The 27,149-nt window shown below is 51.0% G+C and overlaps 1 protein-coding gene across 1 annotated transcript; it reads right to left on the bottom strand.

Moving 5' to 3' along the window:
* Window positions 1-1,829: 1,829 nt before the first annotated feature.
* STRIP2 (striatin interacting protein 2) lies at window positions 1,830-26,056 on the bottom strand. The gene is made up of 21 exons (XM_085314923.1): window positions 25,943-26,056; window positions 25,615-25,729; window positions 24,217-24,291; window positions 23,963-24,097; window positions 23,546-23,666; window positions 23,163-23,231; window positions 22,710-22,816; window positions 22,465-22,592; window positions 21,918-22,103; window positions 21,073-21,296; window positions 19,657-19,722; window positions 18,696-18,759; window positions 15,956-16,027; window positions 15,274-15,348; window positions 14,306-14,403; window positions 13,222-13,348; window positions 10,704-10,804; window positions 8,986-9,052; window positions 5,118-5,222; window positions 4,703-4,907; window positions 1,830-3,566 (listed from the first exon to the last, which is right to left on the bottom strand). Exons 1-21 carry the CDS (start codon window positions 26,054-26,056, stop codon window positions 3,316-3,318), a joined length of 2,505 nt encoding a protein of 834 aa, XP_085171049.1. The 3' UTR covers window positions 1,830-3,315.
* Between the last annotated feature and the right edge of the window lie 1,093 nt (window positions 26,057-27,149).

The following is a 27,149-nucleotide window of genomic DNA, read 5'->3' as shown; positions in this document are numbered from 1 at the left end:
ATAATTGCTGCCTCCTAGCTCTGTTATTTTTTTATTTATTTATTTTTAAGGAAAAGCAAATCCTCACTGTCAAGCAAAGCGGTTTTGAGCTACTACCTGCTTGCAGTTGAGAAATGCAATAGCAGGATGCAGTCTTTTCTAATATGGCAAGAGAGGTAACCTCTCAGATTGTGGGAAGTATTGGTAAAAAGAGTTTTCCAGAAGGGCCTCAGTTAATGTACTGCTCAGATACCTCTAGGGAAAGTCTTTAGTTTATTAAATTGTTTGAATTGCCCACATCTGTTTATAAGTGAGGTTACCTTATTAAAAGATAGATTTCTTCTATTCCTGTTAAACTAAGATTGCAGCCCCACAGCTGTGCTGCAGACCACCATGAGATATATATGAAGATAAAATGGACAATTTTTATCAGCCTGAACTGAAAGCCGTATTTTCTAGTTTTTCAAAGAAGACCTTGCTAAACATGGCACATCTCAATAGTAAGTATGATTGTGACAAATTAATGATGAGATGAAAGCATTTAAGTTAGAGAGGTATACCTTTCCCTAGTTACTTTTTTACACAGGGATCGAGTTGTTATAGAGGCGTATCTCCAAGAGGCCTCACTTCTGTTGTTAATGGTGGTGGTGGAAATCTTTGGTATTTGAGAATAACAGCTTTATACCAACCTCTACTGCACAGATGCTCCAGTGAGAATTTTTATTTCTAGTCTATACCTCAGTAGAAATAAAAGCAGTGAAAAGCTATGAAAACCTTATGTGAAAGCACCATTTAAATAGAAAAAGGAAGAAAAATGGCTGTTCTATAGGTACTGGTTATTCTGACATAAATATTGTGTAAAAGAGAAATTAGGGAAAAAATATTGAGCCAAATTCCAAAGGCTTTTCTAAATTTCTTATTCTTTAATAATACAATAATTTCCTTGTCCACTTGAAGAAACACTTAACCTTTGTGGCCTTATCTTATTAAGACTAATATCATTTGCATACAATTTCTTGCCAACATTGATAGTACTTCCTTTGCGTGTACACTTAGTTGTTGATAAGTCCAAAAAAAAAAAAAAAAGGACAATACCAATCATAAAGTTGTATAATGTAGTTAACTGAAAAAAACAAAACACTCTCCAAATTTCAAAGAATGTGGGATTATCACGTGAATGAAGGAAGAACCCCCCCCCCCAAAAAAAAACACCAATGCTGAAGATCTTTCCCTTGTGCCAGGTACAGCTAAGTTCCCGCAAAAAACATCCAGGACTGTCCAGCCAGCCTTGGTCTCTCTCTGGAATATGGCTGAAAATTTGTACTCTTTCTACCACTTACATACCTAATGGACCTTTTTACTGCCTTCCATCTTTAAGGATTTTTGGATAGTTTAATTTATTTCATCTTTAGCTTATTTACTGCAAGGATGCTGTGGGGAACATAGGGAAATGCTAGATGCCATTTTTACAGAAAGAGATGCTCCAGTGACTTGTCCAGAATTGCAAAGCTCTTGCAGTTTGAGGATCTCTAACAGCACCGTGCTGTTTCCTTATGGTTCATATATCTCGATGCCTTATTGATTGGAGCAGGGTTTGGTTTGGTCTGGTTTGGTTTTTAAGACAAGCATAAACACTATGAAAACATCTACATCCAATAATACTGTCATTTTTGCTTGTTTAGTTTTCTATAGGTATATCAGAATAAATCATCCAAAATACATCAGGAGGGCTTTCTCCAGTAGTGAGAGAACAGAGATGGGGAGTTTTTTGATTTTTTTTTTGTTTTTTTCCCCAAACAAAAGAAGCATTTAAATTAAGATATGGGAAAAAAAAAACTCAATTAAATGCATGCACTTAAAAGTTGTTCTGGTTTATTTTGAACAAAAGCATATTTGAAAAGGCAAGCAGGCTTGCTAATGATATTTTTCTTTAAAAAAATGCCTCTTACAAACCACATTAAGGAAACATTCTCAGTTTATTTCCACAGCAATAAGCATGAATCCTGTCATAATGAATACATGTGGTTTTATCACTTGTGTGCTTGATATACAGATAGTATTACTGTTTAAGAGAAGTAAAATCTTTCCTGCACTATATTAACACATGCTTGTTTGACAAAAGCTAAATTCCTGGTTTTGTGAGAAGGGGGAAATATAAATCCAAAATTGTGCTAAGGTCTTCGCTGTGCTGAGCTGATAAGATTCTGTAGAGAAAGCTCGTAATTTGCAGGCCTCGTCATTACAATACTGAAAAAAGTACTGTGAAACGGAGCTTGCCATTTCAGCACAGCCCTCAGGAAGGGCCTTGGCTGAGCAGAAGGGACTGCTGTCCACGCACTGCACCAAGGACCGAGACTCATTCGGGGGCTTGTCCCACCGCGCTAACCAGACACCAGGGTTTTCAGTCTACCTTCGGCTGGCATGCCCGTGCAACGTGGCTTTACCTACAAGTGTAGAGTTTGCATGGAGCTGCTGAACTGGTATCAAATAGAAACATGGCAGTCAACCTCCCCCACAGCTCTGAACACAGCGTACTGCTCATTTTACTCTAACGTGAAAGTTAAGAGAATGCAGTGGTAAAGGAAAGCATAGTGATGGAAAAGGTAATGAATTACTGTCCTGGGTGAATGAAGCAAAACCTGTTAGTTTTGGAAACAAGCCTCTGTGAGCCAGGTTCTACAATCTCAGCAGCACTGATGCTGCTCTAGGGACAAGGTAATTCAGTCTTCTTTGGGCTATTCAGCCTGTAGCCTCTGCTTGAGATTGTTGCAGATGAATCCAAGAAATAGTTGGACTAACTTCAGCAGGGAACTGGGGCATCTTGTTTGTGGCAGTGGGATGTTCAAAGCAACTCATGGACATCCAGAAGTGACTAAATGAAAATAAATTAGGCACAGTGTGGGATATTTAGGAGAGGTGAAAACCTTTCACAGTTGAGGTGCTCTTACAGCATACTTATGTGCCTGAACAGAGCTAACCAAGCCCAGATTCTGATCTTCCATGCACTGGTGTAAATGTAGAGTGAAATCTAGGTAAGCTCAAAGGCCTCTCAAGATTACCACTAAGATGGCATTAGAAGCTGGTACTTGGCTACCATGTGCAAATTTGTATATATTGCATGGCCTCCAAGAAGTCAAAGGAAAGGAGAGAGCTCCCAAAGATGTGCAGTCATATACTCAGGGGTGTCTGGATGGATAAAAAGGCTGATTCTCTCATTAAAAGTTTGTCTTCTTTTTCAGCCGTACTTAAGAATACCCCTGCCCAAAATAGTCTTCCTTTCCTCAGCACCTTACATCAGTATTGAGGGGGGATTTGGTTCAAGTTAATGTGCCTCTTTCACTGATAGTGTAGCAGCTCTTCCCAGCGAATGGGCTGGGAAAAAACCTCCCTCTCCAGCCACAGTTCATAGGAGTAGTGGAAATCCTCCGGGAGCTCCAGCCGCTGTCCCAGCACGCTCTGTAAGCAGTTGTCCACCGGCGCAAATTCTGAGTCTTGCGGTTTGTCGTATCTTCGGCTATTGAAGGCTTCAATGTTGGCTCTTAGCGTGCATTCTTCAGCTTGGAAATCCCAGGGTCTTGCATCAATGTCTGTGTTTAAGAAGAAACAGAACCCAGACACCCGCAGTAATGTGAAAGCATAATTCAGATAAGGTTTTAGCAAAACAAGAGGATGAAGACTTTACAGCAATCACATGCCTGAACTGACCAGAGTATTAGCCAGTCAGTTATCCCTAATTATTATTCCTATCCAGATCACATTATGTATGCATTTTAATTTATTTAAATATGTTAACATCACTTGTAAATTAAGCAGTGCCAGAAAGCTTCCTACAGAAATGCAATTATTTCTGCTTTTCAGTGTGCATTAAGGAATCTGTACAATTACTAAACTCAGGCTTTTTTCAGAGCAACTCTACCACTTTTACTGCAAATTTCAACAATGTCTGAGACGGAGATAAAGAACAGTTGGTTTAATGCATATAGTTAAAGCCTGGCAAGATTACCATAATCTACTGAAAACAAACATTCTTAAATTTTAGGTAAATTTAACTATGAACGATGTTGAAAAGCTACAAAGGATGTTAAATGGGCTGTAATAGCCAGGATATTTTAGTCATATTATTTAAACATGCAAAATTTTTCAAAAAAAAAAATCAGTACTTTGAAACGTGGTCTTTACGAACTCTATATCTACATGAAATAGTCATTTGCTCCATGAGGCACATCTGGTCTGTGTTTCAGGCTACGGAGGCTGACGTCCGCACTGCCGGGTTGTGACCCCGAGCTCCTCGTCAGATTTGCACTCCACGGCCATGCCTATGCACGCACGTCCGGCGCAGACACAAGAAGTGTTCAGCTACTTCGTGGCTAATGGAATCGGTACCGCAGATATTACCGAGCTTACAGCTTTTACACTACAAAACAGCAAGCTCAAAGGGGATGCTCTGCAGACATGGGCTGGTCTGGATGGAAAGCCTTGTCTTGGGGACCCAAGCTGACTGTTTTATTTTGAGCTGATTATATCCAGCTCTCATGAAATCAATTGTTCCCTCCTGATGGTGCTGAATGAGGCTTTACGGCTTCTGAAAAAATTGCCAGTGCTAACCAAAACAAGCTTATGGGATCCTAATGGGTCATGAGATAGAAGATAGCAAAAGATATAAAAACCTCGCATGGTGATTTCTGCTTTGAGCACAAGAAGGCTCCTCCTCGGCAATACTCACCATTGCCGTAAGCCCAGTCATCGTTCATGCGGTGCCGCACTTTCTGGTAGATGGCAGACATGGTCTTCATGTTGCTCTTTCTCCACTGGCGCCCCAGGTATTTGGTCTGGATTTTCAACAGCTTTAGGACATACAACTGCATCATGGCTTGTTTCACCTTCAGAGCGCGCTTCAGTATTGGGGCTGACTTAAAGACTACCAGCATCTGGTCACAGGCAAACACAAACCAAGACAACGCATTAAACAAATCAACGCAAATACTGCCTGTACGTCGAGAAGGCCTTGGGCGCTGACACCTGGCACACGTGCAGTACGAACCCAGAGCCCTTAGGAGCATTCAATGTAGCCAAAACCTGCTGCGTGGGGGTGGAGGGCCATAGGCATAAATATCACTAATGTCATTCCTCTGCCTTACCATCGTCCTGGAGTGCTTCCACTTGGTCAGCTTGTTGAGGATCCTCAGCAAGTTAATGCAGGAGAAGAGGTTTCTCCAGCAGAACTGGTTGTTGTCGCCAGCTTCCTGCAGGTGGAGACGGGGAGGAAGAGCGTGACCCTGACTGCAACAGGCAAACGCACCGCCACAGAGCTCTCCTTTTGCAAAAAGTCCTGATTTTTACTATTTGGCTGCAGCATCTGTACAAGGCTTATTTCAGATGGGGAGTAAGGAGCACCATTCCTTCCTCATTTGGGTTATCAATCATGCTGCTGACAAGCTGACAGATTCTGGGAAAAACTCTTCTGAAAAACTCAGACAAAACCAGCTTTTTAATTTACATTTAGGGTTTTCATTTACACCTAGGTTTAGAGTATGATCCAAGATAAATCACATTTATTCCTTCATGGGAAACACACTGTGATAGATTTCTACTCATTGTTCACATTACAGCCTAGAAATCACCACTGCTTAGAGAACTGGTTTTCTTAATTATATGAATTAATTTGTAAATCACCACAAGCTTAGAGGACATACTGCAGAGAAATAAAATGAAATCGCAGCAGTGAAGGATGACACAGAGTAGCACTCGTATTGGGAGGACAAGACTTGTATTACACAGATCCCCTCCAACTTAAGTGCAGCTCATGTATTATTTTAAATATTAGCTCTATATGTAAGCACCCCTGAGGTTCAGCTTGGTAACTCCCACAGTGTAGTAACTGGTTTGCTGTTTGAGCAGCACTGAGCACAGCAGAAGTGTCCCACAAATAACCTATCTGGAGATGAGAGCAGAAGCAAGCGCTGCTTAATTTATACGCCACTTAGAGCAAGCCACAACCTTAACTCATGAAAAAAATGCAGCCTGACACCCACTCCAGGCTCTGGGGAGGGAGAGCTCGGCGAGGAGGGCGACTCTGGCGTACTGCTGCTACCAGAAAAATCTAATCCAGCTTTCAAACTACATTTACATAAGGAAAGCCTGCCAGCGTAATACCTTCGGTTCTTAAAAGCCAGCCCCAAATCTATCAATTCAGTAAGCTGGTGAAAATGCTAGTGCACGTATAATTTTTATAGGCCAACAAGAAAGTGCTCGCTGCCAGTAGATTTATTTAATTCTGCGCTTTGGGAAAAGCCACGCTGAGCAGATGCGCTTCTCCGCCAGCAGAGGCTGTGGCTGTGCTGGGAGGGGGTCCCACCCGCTGCAGCCCTTTCCCGGCTGAGTAAACTAGTACCAGCGTCACTGGCGGGAGGATTTATCTGGTCTGCTGTTGGCTCCTGATCCACACCAAAGGGTCCGTCACCCGGAAAAGGCTCTGCTGCACACTTCTTTGTTTCTCAGAGAATTAATATGTAAGCGCGTGCTCTCTGCTGTATTCCACCCAGCTGTCACATCAACCAAGAAATGGGGCAAGGAGCGTGATGCTAGTCCTTTCAAATCACCGCGTCAACGTAGAAATAAATAAGCAAGCTAAAACTCACTGCATAAAATGTTGGCTGAAGAAACACAAATACACACACACACACACACACACACACGCTTATCTCCAGAATATCAGGAGACACTTATCTCTCCTGATAGCAAAGTAGAATTTCTGCTAGATAGACACCACCTTTCTGGGAGGACTACACCGCACGTCGCTTTTTTTTTTTTGGTGTTGAGCCAAGCAATATAACTAGAAAAAGAAAAATGAAAACTAGAACTTGGTTAAGTAGGAAGATGACCAAGTGTCACTCTGCGGCACGGAAGAGGTCAGGAGCGTGGGGTTTAGGATCATCTCGGCTATGCTACCTGTCTGGAAAAAAAACAAAATAAAACCAGGACTAGCTTTGCTCCCAGAGCCCTCCCTAACAGCAGCCCAGTTTCAAATTTGATGTGGCCTGTCACTCAGAGACGAGGATTTCTCAAGAAGAAAATATTAAGATTTACTTTCATTTCAGCCAGACAACACACTTTTTGAGGAGCCTTTCAGGTCTTTACATTCAGGAGTACCCTCCCAAAGACAGGGATGCATGGTAACATTCAAGTAGGTTCTTGCATGTTTTCTAATAAAGTTTTTGGACTGGTGGTTTATTATTTGCTAGCAGACAAATACCCTACTCATCCAAAACCGAGACAAAACCATGCATTCTCAGAACTGCTCAAGGAGATGTGTTTTCATCAGACTCATAGCGTAAAATAAAATACTGCTTTTCATTTATATATTAAAACAGAGCACCTCATAGCCAGCACAGGTATGGCCACGCGTGAGACCTGTGCCGGTGTTGAAGCGGTGCTCCATGCAATGTCCCCCTCTGCGAGAGGCGAGCTGACCCGTCAGTGCTCCCCAAAAAGCTCAGCTCGCGGGGGGAGCCCAAAACGTGGGCACTAATGCAGTCACCGGCTTCCCAGAGACCGGCAGCCGCGTTGCCTTCCGGGTTTCCAGCTCGGCTGCCTCCCCCGTGAGGATAACCATCACGTCTGCTGGAGGACACTGAGGAGGTACCGCCAGGCAGCACCAGCTCCCAGCCCGGCGAGCAGCCCCTGCGCGGAGAGGTGGCCCGCGAGGATTATCTGTGTCCTCCTCCTGACAAAAATTGGTTCTTCTCCCGGGGCCGGGTGGCGAGTGTTGGTGTGAGCCGTGGGGGCCGAGCGAGCACGCAGGGACGTGTCGCTAGATGTCCTCCTCGGGCCGCGATGCGGCCGGTGGCTCGCAGGCAGGAGCACCCTGCGTTTGGGGGTGGCCGCAGGGACGATCACAAACTGCGGGGGGCCTGAAGCCGGTCCCCAGGAGTGATCACCCGGGAGCAGACATGGAAACGAAGGCAAGGAGCATTGGCTAAGGGGCAGGCGGGACGGCGAGGAGGCAGCAAGGGAGCGCGCAGCACCGGGTGGGCAAGTGTCGCCATCACCATCCCTGCCAGCACGTGATCCGCTGCAGCTTTTCATACAGATTCGATGTGGTGTAATCAGCCTAGCGCAGGGTAGCGCTTTGCATCACGGAGCCGCATCTGAAGTGCCGTGGCCACAAATCCAATAAAATCAGTTTTACTGTTGCAGCTTTCTAGGGGGATTCAGGAGCAGCTTTGGCCCATAGAACCTAAACAACATCCATCATCTTATTTTAATGATTTTAACTTACCTTTTTACTAAGGTAAGGAAAACAGCGTACGCTCCAGATTTTAGTGGCCAGGCAACATGAGGTCGTGCTCGCCAGGGCAGGCTTTAGTCAGGTTCCATGTAAATGATTCCTTCTTCATTTAGCAGTGCCAGCAATGCTGCGCTCTCCCTTCCCTCTGATCCCAGTCCCCGTTAACACAAATGCTCATGCCCATTCGAAGAACATCACAGTCCAAGTCCAAACTGCTTTGCAAACTCCCTCTGAAATATGGCAGTTAGGAACCTGTCTCCTCTGCAACCCGCAGGTTCACACAGCCCATTGCACTGCCCAGTCTGCCTAATGCTCAGACTAAGCTCCGGAGGGGATTTGGTTCAGTTTGTTCCATAATCTGCCAGCATTTTACAAAATGTGAGTGCTCAGATCTTTGAAAAACTGGGAGGCAATAGCCTCTGGACAAATGCTTTTAAAAGCAGTCTCTCGAGTCTGGAGAAATGAAGGGACCCCCCCCCCCCCCCCGAACCAACTTTTTATAGGGTGCACTAACGCAGAAGTCCCTCCTCCCCCGCCTCCCCGTGACTGCTAATGAGTCAGAGTAGCGGTGGTGGCATCTCAAAATCTGGAGGAAAAAGAGTCTAATTTCGGAATGGCTGGGGATATAGAAAAAGAGGACAGAATAAAGAAAATAAATCCTTCCTCACCCTCTTGCATATAGCAATACCAGTTAGAAGGATGCTTTCTGTTCTGCTTACCAGGCTTTCTGCAGTGAGCTCGGGCAAATCATGCACTGTACAATAGGGATAATCCAGGACAGAGATACTGTGGAAAACAGGAAAAGGGGACTCATTAAGGAACAGGCCAGTATTAAAGCAACTCCTTCAAATAATCTCATTGTTATCCCCCAGGAATCTGCAAGACCGTCATTCCCTGTGCACGGACTTGGAATTACGGTGCCACCTGGCAGCACAGGCAGAAGTGCCTCGCACAGTAAGTGGTTTGCATGGCCAGGAATACCAGTTTGTGAACGGCTCCGTAGCGGCTGGTGCACAGATGTGCCTGCCGCTTGCATTTACAATAACACAGGCAGCTTCCAGCCTCAGAACCGCCTCGTGTCTTGGCTTAAGGGAACATGCCGGTTCTTCTTGGCTCGGAAGCACGTCCTGAGTGCATTAATGAGGACTTGAAGGATTTAAGTCTATTAAGACATGACAGATTATTTATTTATACACATACCACAAAAGAAGGAAAAAGAAAAAAAAAACAGTTCTTAGGTTATCTGATAGAGTATTATCATCAAGAAAATTCACAAAGAGGACTTGTCTTTATAAACGCAGCCAATGAGAAATATACATATATGTATGTATGTATGTATATATATATATACACACACACACACAGATTATACATATATGTGCATATACACAAACACATATATTTGTACACAGACACACACATGCACTGATGCTATGCATGCCCTGAGATATGCAATTAATTTAAAATGAAGAGCGCATGATCATACCGCTTCACTTCTTGTGTTCCCCTCGTTTGCCATTTGCCTCTCACTCCAGACTCTGAGCCATAAGCTGGCTCGTGGCAACTACCACTAAGTCAGAAGCAATTCAGACTAAAGACCTAAGGTCAAGAGATCTTGTAAATGTTTCATTTAAGGCATTTGGCATGGGAAGGGCTTGTCTGACACCAAGAATGGATGCTCCTCACTGGCTTCCACTCACCACAAACCTCGAGCTGGTGGCACCACACAGATAGAGCCTGAGTAGCCCTGCGCAAGCCGGCTTATGTCCAGAAGCCATAACCTCCTTTGCCCCAAGTTCCTGGCACTGTATTAGCATCACAATATTGCCTGTTGCAGTGACACTGAAATTGGGGCCATACATCTGATTCTGACAAAGTCCTGCAGACAGTGCTGCAGGACAGCGCCCGCGCATCATTCACCAGTGTCTGATGGATTGCCAGCCAGCCACACACAGATTCAAGTAAAGGGCCTGGTGCCTTTCTCAAATTAGCAGAAGTAAAAGGCAGCGACAACTATTTAAAGTCAGCTCAGGAAAACTGAATCACAACCATAAAAAGTGGAACAGCCCTAGAGGAGTCTAGCAAGTCTAGCTGTTTCCAGGCTGTGGCCCACAAGAGCCTGGGGACAGTGGACTACCTTGCAGGAGTCCAGGTAGCCACGAAAAGCAAGCCCATTACAAGCAAGCTAGGCAGGGATAGAGGAATCTGCATGCGTTTTTGGGAGTACTCAGAGACTGAAACCCATCCACCTAACCTTCCTCATCACCCAGAAAGAGTTTATTCTTGCTTAGTGCATTTGCGTAGTACAGAACGCACTGCCTTAGAGCTGCGCTGGCGACCAAAGGTCACTTGATCCCACTGTGCATTTGCATATTGGGTTTCCTCATACACAAAGCCTCCCTGGTTAATCGTCTTTCTTCACAAGCAGTGGCTGTACCTGTTTTTGGCAGTGATATAAGACATGATGTTTTGGTTGAAGAACTTCAGGATCAGCGGGATGCAGTTGGCAAACACCAAATGTTGGGACACGTACTCAAACTGAGGAAGAGAAGTGAAATGTGTCACCATTAGCTAGAACAACTGGGAGCAATAACCTGTGAATGGAGTACCAGTGCCGTTCGAAAGCAATGCAGTCTTGATGGTTTGCTCTCATCACCTCGCAGACCATCTCCTGCTTGCACTGTAGGTCAGTCTGTTGTATAAGGCGTGCGTCATATACAGCAACTCCCACCATTTGGAAAATGGTTTGCCATAGGGTGGCTATACAGACCTGATGGCATTAGTTTAAGGATAGATGCATCTAATGACTGCATAGTAGCTTTTCAAGATAAAATCTGTGGCAAAAAAGCATATCTGTAAGGATGGAGGAGAGGGAAGACGGAGGTGCAGCTATGCTATGAGAAAGGACGGTAACTGCCTATTGCTGCCCCATGCTAACTCCAGTGTGTTTTCAAGTTTCAACTTAAAAAAGGTGCCTTTGCCTTCACATATGCATTTAATTTCTCTCCCTCTTTAAACATTAAGTGGTCTGGAAATGTATGTTTGCATAATACAAGAAACCTCTCCGCTTCTCTCAGGAGAGGCATATAAATAGCAGCAACGTCCTGTCCGCGCAGCCTGGGCCATCCGTGCCTCTCGCTAACCTGCAAGCAGCCTCGACCGCTGAAAGAAGAAGCAGTTCGCTGCCGCTCCTTGCGGCTTGGCACAGCGCTGGCTGGCCGTACTCAGGAAGGCACCGACAGCACGCCGCTGCCGTTGTTTGTGAACGCAGACACCTCTACCCAGGAGCCGAGGTGCACCCACTTCTCTGCAGGGTAGCTGCCAGGGGCTAGCGTCATCCCGACCACAGTCCTGATTTAAACCTCCTTTTCCTGACCCTATTTAGCAAAGGTCTAACAAAGCGCAGAGGGAAAGCGGGTTGCCTGGGGGCTTCACAGCAATCCTGGAGGAGGAGACTGGCCACCGATAGGGCTCAGATCCGCCAGCAGCTCCCTGGCTCCACCAGCTCTTTCCTTACTACAGCTGGCTGTGAGCTTGCCCGTGCAGCTCCCAGCAGCACGTGGCAGCTTGGAGAGCCGCAGTAATTCGATAGCATTTCTCTGTTGGCTCAGACAAGAGATGTAAGGAATACTAAACCTGAACAAAACTAGAGCACGATCCCCGTTGGCTTGCAAGCTCCCTGCTCACGTCCTTTACTCCCCACCATGAAGGGGCTCTTTGAAGAGCACCTCGCTGCATGAACCTCCACCAGGCTCCAAGCAAACCCCGGGCTCAGTCTGTTTGGACACACAGCGAGAGGGGCAGGATCCTCACCTCTGAGCTTGCATTGGCCAGGTCTGCACTGTTCCTGCTAGACCAAGAGGGCAGCAGAGGGGTAACTCCTAGCAAAGCCCTGTGCTCTCCGTTTTCTCCATTTGCTTCCCTGGCAGAGGCACCTCAACCCCCGAGCTGATCTGCACGGAGGCCACTGACTTCCAGAGACTGGGTCTGTGTACAGGTGACTGGCACGAGAAGCTCTCACGACTCACCCAAAATCAAACCCAAAAGCCGAATCAGGAAAAAAAACCCCAAAACTCCAGACTAAGCACCAGACTGCAACAGGGAGGAAGAATCAGAGGACTCAGTTTTGGGGCTGAAGTGAGAAAAATGAATGAATGTCAATCAGCTAAGGGACATGGGGGGGGGGGGCAGAGCAAACGTAGGACTGCAAAATGCATTTTTTTATCCAATCCAGTGAATGGATTTTTTTTTTCTTTTTTTAATCACAAATACCAGTGGGCTCCTAACACAGCTGGATTTGTACCATGCTGGAACCTCTAAAAAACAACCAATCAACCATCTTCTCGAGTGTGGGACTCACAGAGTGGGCTGGGAACGGGCTCTGCACCATGCAGAGCCCTTCATGGGCTTACAGCTCAGCTGGTGTTATGCAGGCGAGAACTCAAACCGCGTCGAGGACACAGACACGTAGGCTCTGCTGAAATAGGAGCCCTAAGAATTTGATCCTGCCTAGGGACAGAGGAACGGATTAGATGACTTCTCCAGGTCCCATCTAGCACTACTGTTTGTAACTGGAGACAAGGCAAAACAAAAAAAGGATCTTGTCTAACCCCACCCCCTTCCTCCGCGTGCCAGCAAGGCTTCTGCTCATGCTCATCTCCGAGATTTCAGCCTGTAAGCCGCTGGTCAGGCCCAGTGTGACTGCTCCAGGAGGCTGAAGGCTACTGCCACATGGGTGGAAGGGATCCTGTCCACACTCATGCAAAGATATATTGCAGGCAGGTTATCCTGGCATGAGTAATGGGATAAAAATCATGTCCCGGGGCTAAGGTTCATCCCTATGGAAAACCAGTCTGCAGCTTCTGCTAATTTATTGGAGAGGGCTTTTAAGAGTGGGACTGTCAGGGACGCATTTGCTTGATGAGCCCCTTCATCACCTCGTTCTCAGCGCTCACCTGGTAGATGTGGTTCAGCTTGAGGTGCTTCAGGAGCAGCAGCAGCACGGCAGAGATGCTCTTCACGATAATCTCCTTGTGCCTGTTCACGTCAATCCCCAGCTTCATGCTCTGGAGAACAGTGATGCTGGTTGGGAGGGAAAGAAGGCAACAGCATGATGGGGCTGGGAGCAAGGAGGACCGTCGGCGGGGGCTGCTGTGGTCGTGGTCATCCGGCCAGGCGCCACAGAGAGGCTTTTTCTGCTAGAAAGCAGAAGCAGCTGGAGCAGAGCAGGGGGCCCTTGCATTGCCTTGGGACGCCTGTTCCCATCACCCCCCTTTCCTCTTTAGGAAAACGGGGGCTGCCCTCTGCCAGGCCTGGCAAGTGGCATGACCAGGAACTACCAGATGCTCATATATATTTATGATTTGTTTCAATTCTAGAAAGAAAAACAGTCAGCTCCTTCCCCCTGCAACTGCTAACATCTATTAAAGGGTCATTTTATTTCCAAAAGCATTTAAAAAATTCAGAACATCTGGAATCTAAAATACTTCTCTGTACACAGCGTTTGTATTATAAGCACCGTTAATTCCCAAGGCTTTTCCGTGCGCTGTGCTATTAGCTGAGGGAGCAGCTCCCCTCATTGCCTCCTGCCAAGAGCCCCACACCGAAACCCCACTTTGCTTAGAAGAAAGAGACCTCTCAGGAGAGCAGGTCTGCTGCCAAATATTAAAGCTTGCCTAATTACTCTCTGGTTCACTTGGCCATGGACAGCCTCTTCTTCCCTGGTCCATGCTTAGACCCGGGGGAGCGCTCTCCAGACCCGCGCTGGGTGTCCAAGGCATTCGCGCTGTAACACGGTTGTGCCCGCTAACAGAGGTCGGGGCTGCCCAGAACACGAGTTGTTACACTTCTTAAAAAGCAGCATTAACTTCTACAGCTTTCACCCTCCATCCTAGCAGCAACGACAGCTTGCACATATCCAAAGAGCAACTCCCCAAATTTGGGACCCTCCCCCCGAGCTTATCTGCAAACCCCAGCTATCCCTATGAGGTAAGAGGTTTTATGCTGCAGCAAGAACAGCTGGCTGGCAGATGAACTTACGGCATCTCCTCGGGCAAAACATCTGCCAGGATGTTGATGGAGTCGGTCTTGGCTTTGGAGGTGGGAGCTGCAGCAAGGAGGATCTTCAGCAATGCTATCTGCGGAGGGAGAGGATCCTCAGTGTAGGCACAGGCGATGTGAGTCGATGATCCCAGGAAAGGGAAAGCTTTCCTTTTACTTGACTCGCTGAACCCTCAAGCCCATTGGGTCTCATCAGCCCAAGTTCCACTCACGGTGGTAGATTGTCAAGGCCCAAGCTCCCCTCTCATACTCTGGACAAACGGGAGCATGACAGCTGTTTTAGCGTTAACTTAATGCATCATATCATAATCCCCTTGAGCTTAGCAGCATGGATAAAAAATGCAAGAATCACCTGAAGCTTAATGCATTTGAGGCTGTCTGCCTCCCACTATGGACACAGGACATGTGGCCCATTTAGCATCTTGATGCAGTGGCATTTCAGGACACACACTATATGGCTCTGGGAAATCACTTGGGGCCATGGCAAAGCTGCAGGTGACCTCCCTGTAAGCAAGGCAGGCTAACTCTGGGAATAACGGGCTTCCCACAGCTCAAATGCCTCTTCAGAGAATACCAGGTTGGCAGAGACTGAAGGCGTCACATGAACTGCATCCAGCAAGATGCTAATTTAGTTTGGTTCCTGGTCCAGCAAGTTGTCACACTCTGAGATCAACACAATATCGTAACTGAAAATTAATCTCAGCAGCAAGGTCAAAGGCTCCACGGACCAGTGAAGTTTGCAGGCTGCTTCTTCAGGTCGGGCCTGCACCGGAGTACAACAACTTGTCAGTAGATACTACAGCTCCCACAGCTCAAGGGATCACAGGGTGCCAACCCTGGCTGGCTCCGGCCCTGGGATCCTCCAGCACTGCAGTGGCCGGAGGGCACTGGCACCGTTCCACCATAACAAACTCTTTTTCTTTAATTTTTAAGAATCATGGCCTTACCATATACTGCGGGAGATTGTACAACATTGCTCGATACAAGATCTCACAAGGTGTTTCTTGGACTTCCTCTTCCCCCTAGCACAGAGAAGCATTAGAAACACGGGAAAAAGATACCTCCAGTCCACACTCGAGGCCTTAACAACGGCCGTAGCCACACTGTCGGGCCTTTCTCCACTGCTGTCCTGGCAGGTACGTTTGAGCACAACACGGTGTTGCTTTAGAGCACGGGGTATCCATGGTGCGTCCTAAGGGAACTTACGGATTTCTGTAACACCTAGGAAATCCTCCGTACAAGAGAGCCTGCCTCAAGCACATGGCACAGCACACAGGGCTCTACTGCGAGCCCAGGCTTGCTGGGACAAGGACGCGCATGTCAGTCCAAGATTTATGGTTGTTGCTGGTCAGCACCTGAGTATTATAATGCCTCACAGTTTTGACCCACAGAGCAGCCAGCCTGTTTTACAATATGCAAGTCGTAAGCTCTGCTTCCTGACGGATTCCTGGAGAGCCACAAGTTTTCTCCTCTTATGCCATCTCCACTCAGGCCCTAGCTAGACACCGGCAGAGCAGCCAGGTCATGCAGGCGGGATGCCCACACTACAATGACACCGCTCAGAAGCTGCTGCTTCCCTCATCCTCCCTCCACACTTCCAGCTAACCGCGGAGGGCAGCAACTTCTTACCAGCGACATAGGGCACTTCTCCAGCTCTTCCTCGTTCTTGATCTGCACGTCTGAGATGGAAACGTACTTGTGCTGGCAAAATACACAAACAAAGGCAGAGTAATACGACAGTTGAAAGATGAACATACTGAGCAATGACAACATTTGCTGATTCCCCCCACACACGCATACATGCTTAGCAAGAGCAACAGTATCTGAGTTAGGTAGATTGGTCATAGCAGATAAACGGCGAATTCATCTGTGTGTAGGACATCCCTCTGTCCCCGAAGTGCCTCACATATCATACATACAGCTCACGCAGCCTCAGCTGTGATGGTGATGTGCCACAGGGCATGGTAGCCGGCAGCTATTGGAGCAACTGTCCCTGCAGCACCACGGGTTTGCCCAGACAGCGCTCTGGGAGGCGGCGGTGGCTCTGCGTGTTCCCAAGGAGCACTTCGGCTCGTGCCGAGGCTGGGGCTGACAGGCTTGCCTGTGGAGGTGCACGGTGGGCGAGGAGCTGAGCCGCCAAGTCAAGGAGCTGCAGGAGAAGGTGAGCAGAGTGTGCAGCATGGGGAGGAAGAAAAGGAGATTGACCAGCTCTTCTCTGAGATGTTGCAGCTCCTGGACCCTAGCACTGCAGCTCCTGGACAACCTCCAACTGTAGATTCGGTGCCTATTGAGTCAGAGGGTGGAAACTCCCACAATGGGAAAGGCTGTGAGCAGGCGACTTCTGGCCCCAGGAGGAGACTTCTGTTCCACTGGAAGACATGTGACTTCAGGATAGGTATCCCTTGTAGGAGCTGAGACCATGGTCGAATGGAGCCTCTGCACCAGCTAAGCCACTGTTCCTCCAGGAGCTTCCAGAGCACATGGCAAATGTACGCAGCAGGAGACTCCCTGCTATGGGGGTTGGAGGTCCTGCTCTGCCCCTGATCTGCCCTCGAGGGACACATGTTGCTTGTGGGGGCTCAGATTAGGGCTGTTGTGGTGAGGTTGCCAAGGCTTGTCCAGCCCTCTGGACTATTTCCCCCGCTGCTCTTCCACATGGGCACCTGCAATCTAGCCCAGGACAGCTGGAAAGTACCAAGCATGATTATGTGGCTCTGGGAGCAATGGCCAAGGGCCCACGTGGTGTCTCCTCAAACCTGCTGATGAGGGGGAAAGGCCTGAAGAGGATTGAACAGATCCTGTGGGTCAACAGCTGGTTGTGCAGCTGGTGTCAATAGCAGGGTTTATATCTATAGCAATCGGACCATCTTCAAGAAGCGGCCACTGCTTGGTGGAGATGGGATCCACTTGACAAAACAGCGCAGAAGTATCTTTAGCAGCAGGCTGGCTAACCTGGTAAGGAAGGCATTGAACTAGGAATGATGGGGGTGAGAAAAAGCAATGAATGATCAAATGAGGATGTGGCAGACAGAGCTGGCAACCAAAGGGGCTGGTGTGCTGTGAGCAGAAGGGACCTCTTGAGCAGCAAAACAGACCTGAAGTGGAATCACTCCAAGCATATGCCTATAAATAAGGAAATACCTATGGGAGCACATTACAGGGAAAGCTCTCAACTCTTTCTAGGAAGCCAGGATGCCTCTCAAAAGTGCCCATACACTAATGCACCCAGCACGAAGAACAAACAGGAGTTACAAGCATGTGTGCAGCTACAGAGCTATGAGCTCATGGGGATCATGGAGCTGTGGGGGCGGGGGGGGGGGAGCTTATATGGGCACCGTGGGGCCGTGGATGGATGCAGGCTCTTTACGAAGGACAGGATGGGACGGCGAGGAGCAAAGCTACCTGTTACGTGAGAGAGCAGCTGGGATGTGCAGAGCTCTGCCTGGGGATGGGTAAGGGGTCAGCAGAGAGTGGATGGGTCAGGATCAGCGGGCAGCCCAACACAAGTGATGTTGTAGTGTGCATCTGCTATGGGCTTCCTGATCAGGAAGAAGTAGACGAGATGGAGAGAGGTCGCAAGATTCATCCACGTGCATGACCCTAGCAGACAGCACTTTGCAGAGGCTACTGCGCCTGCGCTCAGAGGGACTGACGCTGACCTATGAGTCAAGAGGAATGGGGATCATGTATTTTTGTGATCTTACGTCCAGAGGCTGTGGGCCAAGGGCAGATTTAGAGACCCCTAAGGCTGGTTCAGAGATGGTAGCCAGAAGCATTTAGTCCTGTTGTTCTTTGTCACTGTTTTCCCCCAGCCAGAAGACGACGGCAGCTGTGTAAAGCCACACACGGCTGAGCAGCAAGTGCAAGGGCAAGTCTCTGGGGCTTCTGCGCAGAAAGGACACAGACAAGGAAGCAGTTCTCACCGCAGGGAATGGTGTAGCAGGCATGGGTGGGTATCTAGACCTTCTAAAGCTGCTCACATCCTGACTGGATTTATCAAATTGACTTCCAAAGGCTGAGAGAGCAGGAGCTCCGATCAAAAACATTGAAAACAACTGAAACATTTCACATTTGCTGTTGGCTGAGAGCATATATTTGAGTAACCTGCCATTTTTCCTAAGTGCCTTATCACAAAGTTTGTATGTACAAGACTTGACCAGAGCATGACCTGCAGTCCCTCTGCAGCCCTGGTGACCTTGGCCAAAGGTTTCCCCACCTCCACGAGAGCACTGTGGGTCTGCTCCTGTCCCAGAGGTGGCTGCTGACTGCCAAGAAGCAAAGGAGCTCTAGTGAGGCGCGTGGTGAGATGAACGAACGCCTCTCAGCAGGGCATCAGGGCTGGCTTGCCCACGTGCAGCCCCCATCTTACCTGCTTGAGTGTCTTCACGCTTTCATGAATAGGCCGGGGCAACCCTATTAGGGTTTCCGTGTCCCTGTAGGGGAAGGGAGAAGGTAAAAGTACAAGGCTGGAAGGAGATCCAGGTTTAAACACTTTCATTTCAGACTAGGAAGAGAAGGTAGAAGAAGAAGCCTGGAGCCTGCTGAGCACAGTGCAGATGGGTCAGCAGCTCAGAGAGGTGTTTGGAGGAGCTGCCCATGCTACCCTCTCCTCCCCAGCAAAGCTTAGGTAAAAGAGGGAGATCTGGTGAAGAATTCAGGTGCAATATCCTGTTATTTGGAGGAACAAAATATTGGAATACTCATCTTTCCTTTAGTCTATGTAATACAGAGCTAGTAGTGCTTAGCTGGCTCCCCCACTCGACTCTCCCACTACACCCAGTGCCAGAAAGCCTGCAAGCCTGCGCCCATCACCATGTCTCCATCGCTAGCCAGCTGTGGGCTCGCTGCATGTGCCAGGCTGGGCGCGTGAGCCAACAACCTTCGTGGAGCAGGGAGCAAGCGTCAGCAACGTGGAGACATGAAGGGACTAGGTGGAGCTGGCCTAAACTAACGTATCCTGCTAGAGCCCTTCCAGTATGACTCTGCGCTTGCAGCCGGATTTATTCACTGGGTAATTTCCTGTGGATTCTATATTCTCCTGACTCCTTACCTCATCCAACTCATCTCTTGCTTGAGCTGGGAGTCACTTTTTCCATGGTAGGTCTGGTTTTTAATAAGAGAGTGTGTCTGGAGAGAGTCTGGAGACCAGCTGCTTCCAGAACATGGTTTATACCACTAAGTGCACTGCTGCAGCCCCAGCTCGATCAAGCGCTGCTCTGTATTGTCCTAAGCGTGTGTTGGGCTGGCTGGCCTGAGAAAACCTCAGCTCTGGGGCTGCCTCCTCGCAGTTACGCTGCAGACTTTGGCAGACCTACACACATGACACTTACTGTCCAAGCGTGAATCCGATGAATTTGTTCCTGCTCGCTTCCAGGAAATGCTCGATGTCTTTCTGTCTGATGGAGTAGCACAGAAACAAAAACAAGAAGAGAGAAAAACAGACATATATCAGGACACCAATTGCTCAGAAAGGTAGAGGTATGTGACTGGCAAGAGCCTTTTAGCTTTCTAGGATCGATTACTGGAGGCCTTAATTGCAGCCAACTAGAGCCAGCATTGCTCTGGTTGGTCAGGAACGACGTGAACCAAAACCATTTACATTTGCTATGCAACTCCAAGGGAATTCAGAGTGCAGATAAAACAGAGCAGATCGCTTTGGCCAGAACCTCTTTATTCAGCTTCTCTGCTCCTGGCACACACATCCTCAAGCAGCTTCTCTGCACAAAAAAAAAACCCATCTCGAAAGCCTTGAAGAACGCACACTGCTACAGGAGAGCAAGCTAACATCTAGTCTGCCTTGGGTGCCTTTCAGGTGAGCTGGTCTGTGGCTCAGGGCAGTAAGTAGGACCTGAACCCTGAGCTGAGGCTCAAAAAGGCAGAAAGAGCCCAGCTGGATTTCCAGGTCCCAGAAAAACAGCAGTCATTTGATTTAGAAGCCGAGAGCATTAACACGAAATATGATGGCACTGCGTGTGCAGAGACCCATTTGGGAGGCAGATTCTTACCGTGTCCCTGCTACGAGTATTCTGGATGAGCACACCTAATCCTACCACTGCTCCCAAGTCAGAAAATACATTTGCTGTGGCATTTTAAAGATACTGGATTAAATTCGGGCACCAGACCAACAGCAAAAAGCCTGCACTGATTTGAAGGAAGGGGGCACAGCATTTCACCCCCTTATAATGTTCCCCAACATCATATGTAGCAGGATTGGTCTCAGAAGGCACCAGTTTCTTTATCCTCTCCAACTTCATAGCTGAGAGCAAGGCCACTCAAGGAGGCTTAGTTTGGCAATACAAGAGACCCACACAGTAAATGAGAGGTGCTTTTATTAAACAGTTCCCAAGGTGATTTATCTAGGAGCCTGCCCTCCCAAGAGCCATCAGCGCCGGCCGGGAAGGCTGACTGTCCTGCCAGCCCCGGCCACATGCCGCTCTCCAGCCAAGACAATCCACCGCCCTGCTACCTTTGGCACTGCCAGCATGACCCTTCCTTCCACTTATTGGCCAACCTTGGCCACACTTGACTTGTAAAGAGTGAGGAAGACCACAGCCAAACCCAGTGCAGGAAAGACTAACTAAAGACTAACTAAGGGAAAAAAAAAAGAAAAAGAAAAGAAGTGGAGCCACTTCAGTTCAAGTTGCCAAAGCCAAAGCACCTGCTGTGGACTGACATTCAGCCTACAGTGAACTCCAGGACACGAAGCTGGCAGGACTGAGGATGACAATGAAACCAGATGGCTTTACCTGACTTTGGGGGCCCAAGGGAGCCCCTTGGGGAACGATACCCTTTCAATAGGCGGGCGCTGAGCTGGCATCACAGGGATAATAGCATCCCGCTCCATCAGGTCTAGTTCACCCTCGATCCCACTGTCCACATCATCATTTTCCTCTTCATCTACTCCAGCTTCATCATTCTTGAAGGGATCTCTCTCATTGTAGATATCCAAACTGTCTTGCTTCACTAGGGGCTGGAGCAGAAGAGGGAAGTGTGGGAGGAAAGAGAAATGTAAGTGAATCCATGGAGTCCCCTTCCCTCCTGGCCACTCAGCTCAGACCTCTCCATACTGGAAGGATCAAACTCCAAAATGTTCCTCAGGTAATGATTTTCCTCCTATCTGCTGCCAAAAGAGCCTGGACAAAGAACGACCTCCTTCTCAGTCTCTAACTTTGCTGCTTTTTCACCTACGAAGTGCGACAGAGGGTATCTTTCCCATTTTCAGTCTGAGCTGAGTTGTCAGACATCTCTCCCCATCAAAAGAGGCATTTTCATCTGCTGACCACGAAGCAGCAACTCTAGCAGAGGAGCTAAGAAAAAAAAGATGAGCTTGCGAGCAGCTTGGCCCTCGGCGCTTACCAGCCCTTTGCCCCAGAGTGGCTGTAAAGTCAAGATGCCCTCTCATGTCCTTCAAATCAAATGCATCTGCACAGGGCAGATCTGCAGCAACCTCTTTAACCCGGGAGACGCGCGCGCGCATGTACAGCGGGGAGGAGGGAAGTACGGTCCTGAGCACACACCGGCCTCAGGAACAAACGATCCCCATCGGAAAAGCTTCCCGGGCTGCGCAGCAGGCAGACTTGCTCGCTCTTACCCGTCGGCTGCGGTGGCCACGCTTCTGCTGCTGCTGCTCCATGAGCTCCATGGAGTACGTGGGCGGCGAGGCCGCTCGCATGCTGCGCATCACCTGGATGCTGTCCTCCGGCAGGGGCGGCAGGCCCAGCTCCTCCCGCTTCTTCACCTTCATTGCCTGCAGGGCTTCAAATCCGCCCAGTGTGAACTAGGGACCAAGAAGACAGGTGAGAGAGCAGGAAACCTATATCCCGCCTACACTGTGGCTCTGCCAGCTTTCGAGGTGAAAATCAACTTGAGGATATCAAACTGGAGAGTTGAACGTGAAGAAACCTTGTCACTGGTTCCTTCTCCAGACTTGTTCTACATCCCACGTCCTCTGCGTGACTCAGTCCCCTCTATTCCCAGAAGCCCCAACAGCATTTGCCCTGTGTCAGCCACTTGTACCATCCTCCGTAACCTGTCAGGGCTGGATTAAACAGCAGAGAACACCCAGGCTGCATGACCCCGTGACAGAGCACCATTCCCCAAATAACTGGTTTTCTGGGCAGAGGAAGGGCTGCACCCACCAGAAGCACCTTCCAGAGCAGAAGCAGGACCTTCTTCATGGGAAAGTGTGGAGCATGTCCACTGCAGAACTTGGTCACCATGGTAAAGAGCAAGAGCGCAAACGGCTCTTCAGTGTGTACAGGGAAACCTAGGAAAGGGCCAGAACAAACCAGGTATAGGACAGTTCCCCCATCCCTCAAGTCATGCTGTTGGACTTTTCCAACTGCAGAGAACTCGTTAGTGCATAATAAATTAATGGACTCACTCAGCTCTGTTCGGAAGGTCTCACGGCAGGCTTTCCATTCGGGCGGGTCGAGCTCCTGCTCCACATGGATGTTCTCCACCATCAGGTACATGACGCTGAGCAGCACCCTGCAAAGACAGCGGCAGGGCCAAGAAGCAACACTGCCATCCAAGGGTTCCTGCCCCACACACTCCATCCAATGTTGCTGCCCTGCCCCATTGCTAAGGGGCACCAGAAAGGGAGGAAGCCTGCAAGGAAGAAGCTGTTTTTCTCCTTACAGCAAGCGCCTGGTCTCCCCTCTCCTAAGAAACCACACAGCTGCAGACACCAAGGCCTCATGTCACAGCTCACCCCGAGGATGAGGGAGGGCAACTGCGTGTATCAGTTATCTCACTGCACTTCCCGATCTCCGGTTTCTTGGAAGACCGAGCGCAAAGCAGGCAGAGCAGAGAAGGGCGGGTGAGATGGGGTTACCTGAGCTCCGTGCTGTCAGCCAAGGAGATGGCCGGCTTCCTCAGGGCGCTGCTGCAGGCCTGGCTGTTGCTGCAGGGAAGATGACAGGAACCTGCTGTCAGCACCACGCACAGCCTGCTGCAGCCGCTAAAAATAACCCTGGCCAAAACCAGCACCTGCAGCGCAGCGAAAACCCCGTGCCCGAGCCCACGCCGTGGCTACAAAACCCTCCTCCTGCCTTGCCCCCGGGCCCTCCTGGCACGGTTGCCTCTCCTTCCTCGCGGTTGCCAGAAATCCAGCCGGGGCAGCCGCTAGCTTGTTGCTGAACTGGCCTCAACCGTGCAATGCACAGGGACGAGGGGAGGAGGAGGAGGAGGAGGAGGCAGCAGTGGTGGTCCTCTCACTCGATCTCCATGTTCAGGAGCTCCAGGAAGGCCGAGAAGGTTCCCATCTGGTACAAGAGGAAGCTGTTGTGCCGAGACCAGTGCAGGACATCACCTTCGTTGTCGCAGTCCCCGAACACGCCTGGAGGGGGGACAGGAGGGCCAAAGGGAGGCAGCGCTTAGGAGAGAGCCACCCTTAAAGCAAGGGGTGAACCGACGAGCACCTGCGGTTTGGCAGGCGGTGCCGCTTCCTCCACCCTGGGCACGGCCAGAAGGTCCAAAACCCCAAGAGGAGGCTTTTCCAAACCCTCCTCGGCAAACTGAGACAGCGGGTCCATGGCAGCGCTCAGGTGTGGGGGACACGCTCCGGCCCCAGGTCTCAGCCCCGAGTTTAGCCCCTCGCCAGCGCGGCGCCCAGCGACCGGGACAGGCCATTACCCTGCGCCAGGTAGAGCACGGCCCGTGCCACTCGCAGCCGCTTGTCCCTGTTGACCACCTCCAGCCCGTCGAGCAGGCGCATCACGTAGGCCTTCTGCTGCGCCACCTCCAGCTCCAGCCATCGCTTGCCCTGCACTGGAAAGGCGAGGTGAGGGCCAGCTGGGTGCGAGCGTCCCCCATCCCTCCCCGCGACACGCTCCTGCCCGGGGCCACGCTCCCACCCAGGGCACGCTGGCTTTTTGAGGGGCACCTACCTTGGGTGTGAAAGTCCTCTTCGAAGCACCTGCGGTTGGTGATGAACTCGGGCTCCTCGGTGTAGCTGTACAGCTCTGGTGGAGAAAGGAGGTCAGGAGTGACCGAGAGAGGGTTCACCCTCCTCTTCCTGGCCAAATTCCTCAGCAGGCTCTTAAACACCCCTTGCCCACGGAAACATGAGCCCTAAGCCAAGCATGGATCCCAGAGCTCTTCCGCAGGTCCACCGGGCACGGCGGCATCCAGAGATGGCTACTAAGTTCTGCTTAATTTTCATCCTGACGTCATGGTCGGGAAGGGACCCGCTGAGCTCACGCCACCTGCCCCGGGAGGACGCGGACCTCCTGATTCGCATCCACTGAAATCAATTAAAATCAGAACAGGATCCACGGCTGTTGCTGGGTTATAAAGACAAGCGCACGTCGCTGCTGCCGCGCTGAAACCTGCTGCGACTCTGGCTGCTTTCGCACGTCCCTTTTTCCCTTCCTTTTCTTTTTCTGGCCTTTCACCAGTTCCAGGGAAGTCGGGTCTCACCCTGGTCCTGGCTCCCAGCATGGACATTTGCACTGCATTTGCTGGCGGGGCGGGGTGGGGGGGTGTTTTGGGAGGTGATTTTCTGTCCCGCTTAAGTCAGTTTGCAACAGCAGGGACCACAGGAGCAGCCGGCTGAAACCTGCCCCGATTTCAGGCCTGGGGGGCCTGACGGGGAGGGACGCGAGGCCGCGCGACCCGCGGGCGTTGCGGAGCCGACAGCCGGGAGCAGCCCTGCGGCCCGGCGCTCGGGAACCGCTCGGGAAGCCGCTCGCCTGGCTGGTGCTCCAGCGGCCGCGTGGCCTTCGTTATCGCCTGGGTAATTTTGAGCCCAGGGACGCAGTAGCCTTTGGCTGGCTGGAGAAGAGGACAACGTGCTGCTTCTGTGCAACAGGTTTCTAGGCAAGGCAGAAGCTCGGTGTCAGAGAACTGCAAAACTGAGTTGTGGTAGGAAGGAAGGAGACTATCATCATCTGTCAAGCCCTTCGCGAGCGGGGTCGCCTACAGCAGGCTGCCCAGGACCATGTCCAGTCGGGTGCTGGTATCTCCAAGGATGGAGCCTCCAGCACCCGCCTGGGTGACCTGCTCCGGCGCTCGCCCACCCGGGATCTGGGGGGCAGATCACACCAGGAAAAGATGAAAAAATAAAATAAAACCGACCTCTACCCTTTGTGGGAACCATCCTGTCCTGTCCCCAGCCGGCGAGGGCCCGGCGGCGAGGTGCTGCCATCGTGCCCAGACACCCCGGTGAGGGGCTGCCCCAAAACACCACCGACCGAAGAGGCTTCCAGGGCATTTTGAGCCTGTCCCTGGGCGTGGGGAGGAGAAGGGCTCGACTGCCCCGCCAGCGCGGCTCAGCCCCGCCGTACCTGCCAGCTCCGCCGCGAAGCCGTCGGCGTCGCCGTACCCGAACTCCAGGTTGGGGCAGTCCACCGAGCCCTGCGGAGAGCGTTTTCGGTTAGTGGCCAGCGCCGGGGCGAAGCGCTGCCAGGAGCAAGCGCCCCAGGGCTATTTAAAATACGGTGCGAATTGGGAAAAGGACGTATAAAAATAGCCACAGGAGCAGCGTGGGAAAGCCGATGCGGGGCCCAGCTGGCCAGCGAACATCCGCAGCGCGTGGCGGGCTCCCCCCGGGACGGCCTGACGCGTCCGCCCGCGGCGCCACCTCGTCCCTCGGCTTCTCCGCGGGCTGCAAACTCGCCTGCGGAAAGGCGGCGATCCCAGCGGATAACTGGAGCGTGAAGTTTTTCTGCGGGATTCCCGGGTGGGCGCCGCAGCCCGGCCCGCCGGGGGCGGCCGGAGGCAGCGCATGAACGAGTAACGCAAAAAATTAACAGCATTTGCCGCTCGGCGGCCCCGGATCCCGTTTCGGCACCAGCCGAACGCACGCGAGTCGTCGTCGTTGATATTAGCGACGGCTCCAGCCCGGCCCCGTCCGGCAGCGGATCAAGCCTAAACCTGGGGGCGCGGGAAAAGCCAGTTTCCCCCGGTCTGGCCCCGACCGCGACACTTGGAGGTGGCTCCGGAGGCGTTTTACAGCCTTGGCGAGGCCGCCGGGGAGGCGCAGCCGGGATTTCGGGAGCCGCCGAGCCGCCCGCCCCGGTGCCCGGCGGGGGGACGCGAGCAGCTATTTCAACGCGTGACAAAGGCAGGTGGAAAGCGGCGTTTGGGGGATTCCTCGTTTACCCCCGGGTTCGAACCGCCCGAGATCTTCGCCCCTAACCCCGGGGCCGAGCAGGGGCTGCGCAGGCGGCGGGGTCTCCCCGGGGGCCGCGGATTCGCTCCCGGCTGAGGACTCGCATCCGAGCCCGGGCTGCGAAAAGGGATGTTTGTGCCTCCCGCCCCATCGCGGCGGCCTCCAGCGGCTCCGGGGTTATTAGCTGTCCTTCAAAGCCTCTTTTTTTAACAAAAAAAAAAAGTGTTTTTCAAATTACCCTTTTCCGGCTCGACTTTCAGCCGCCCTTGCAAAGCCTCGGGGCGACGCCGGCGCTGGCCCGGGCCGGCCCCGCTCCCCGGGCGGGCTCTGCCCCCGGCTCCCAGCGAAACCCCGCGTCCCCCCGGCACCGGGCGCTTCGGGACCCGGCGAGAAGCCCGATGCTTCTCCCCACTCCCGGCGGGCCGGCGGCTGTGCCGGGCCGGGCCGGGCCGAGCCGAGCCGAGGCGGCCGGAGGCTCCTGCCGGCTGCGCCAGGGGAGCGGCGGAGCGGGAGGGAGCCCGCGGCGCGGGTCGCGGCGGGGGAGCGGGGACGCTCTGGGGGTCCGTGTCCCCGGGAGGGGGGCGACAGCTCCCGGGCAGGGGCGCGGGGGGCTGCGGGGGGCCCCGGAGCAGCGGCCAGAACTAAGCCCCGCCGGGGGCGGGGGGGGTCCCAGCGCGGCCGCCCCCCGCCCTTACCTCGGACTCCTTC

Source organism: Rhea americana, unplaced genomic scaffold (assembly GCF_003343005.1).
Source record: "Rhea americana isolate MKP2758 unplaced genomic scaffold, rheAme1 scaffold_416, whole genome shotgun sequence".
NCBI classification, from domain to species: domain Eukaryota; kingdom Metazoa; phylum Chordata; class Aves; order Rheiformes; family Rheidae; genus Rhea; species Rhea americana.
This window is presented reverse-complemented; position numbering and strand designations above follow the sequence as displayed.

What these genes read in the sequence shown, in the direction of transcription:
- STRIP2 (XM_085314923.1), bottom strand. Translation starts at nt 26,056, where the DNA reads ATGCGCTGCCTCCGGCCGCCCCCGGCGGGCCGGGCTGCGGCGCCCACC. An exon ending in CTTCGCGGCGGAGCTGGCAG is followed by an intron (nt 24,292 to 25,614) that starts GTACGGCGGGGC and finishes TTTCTCCACCAG; the next exon opens with AGCTGTACAGCTACACCGAG. An exon ending in AGAAGTGCCCTATGTCGCTG is followed by an intron (nt 15,349 to 15,955) that starts GTAAGAAGTTGC and finishes TCTCTGTGCTAG; the next exon opens with GGGGAAGAGGAAGTCCAAGA.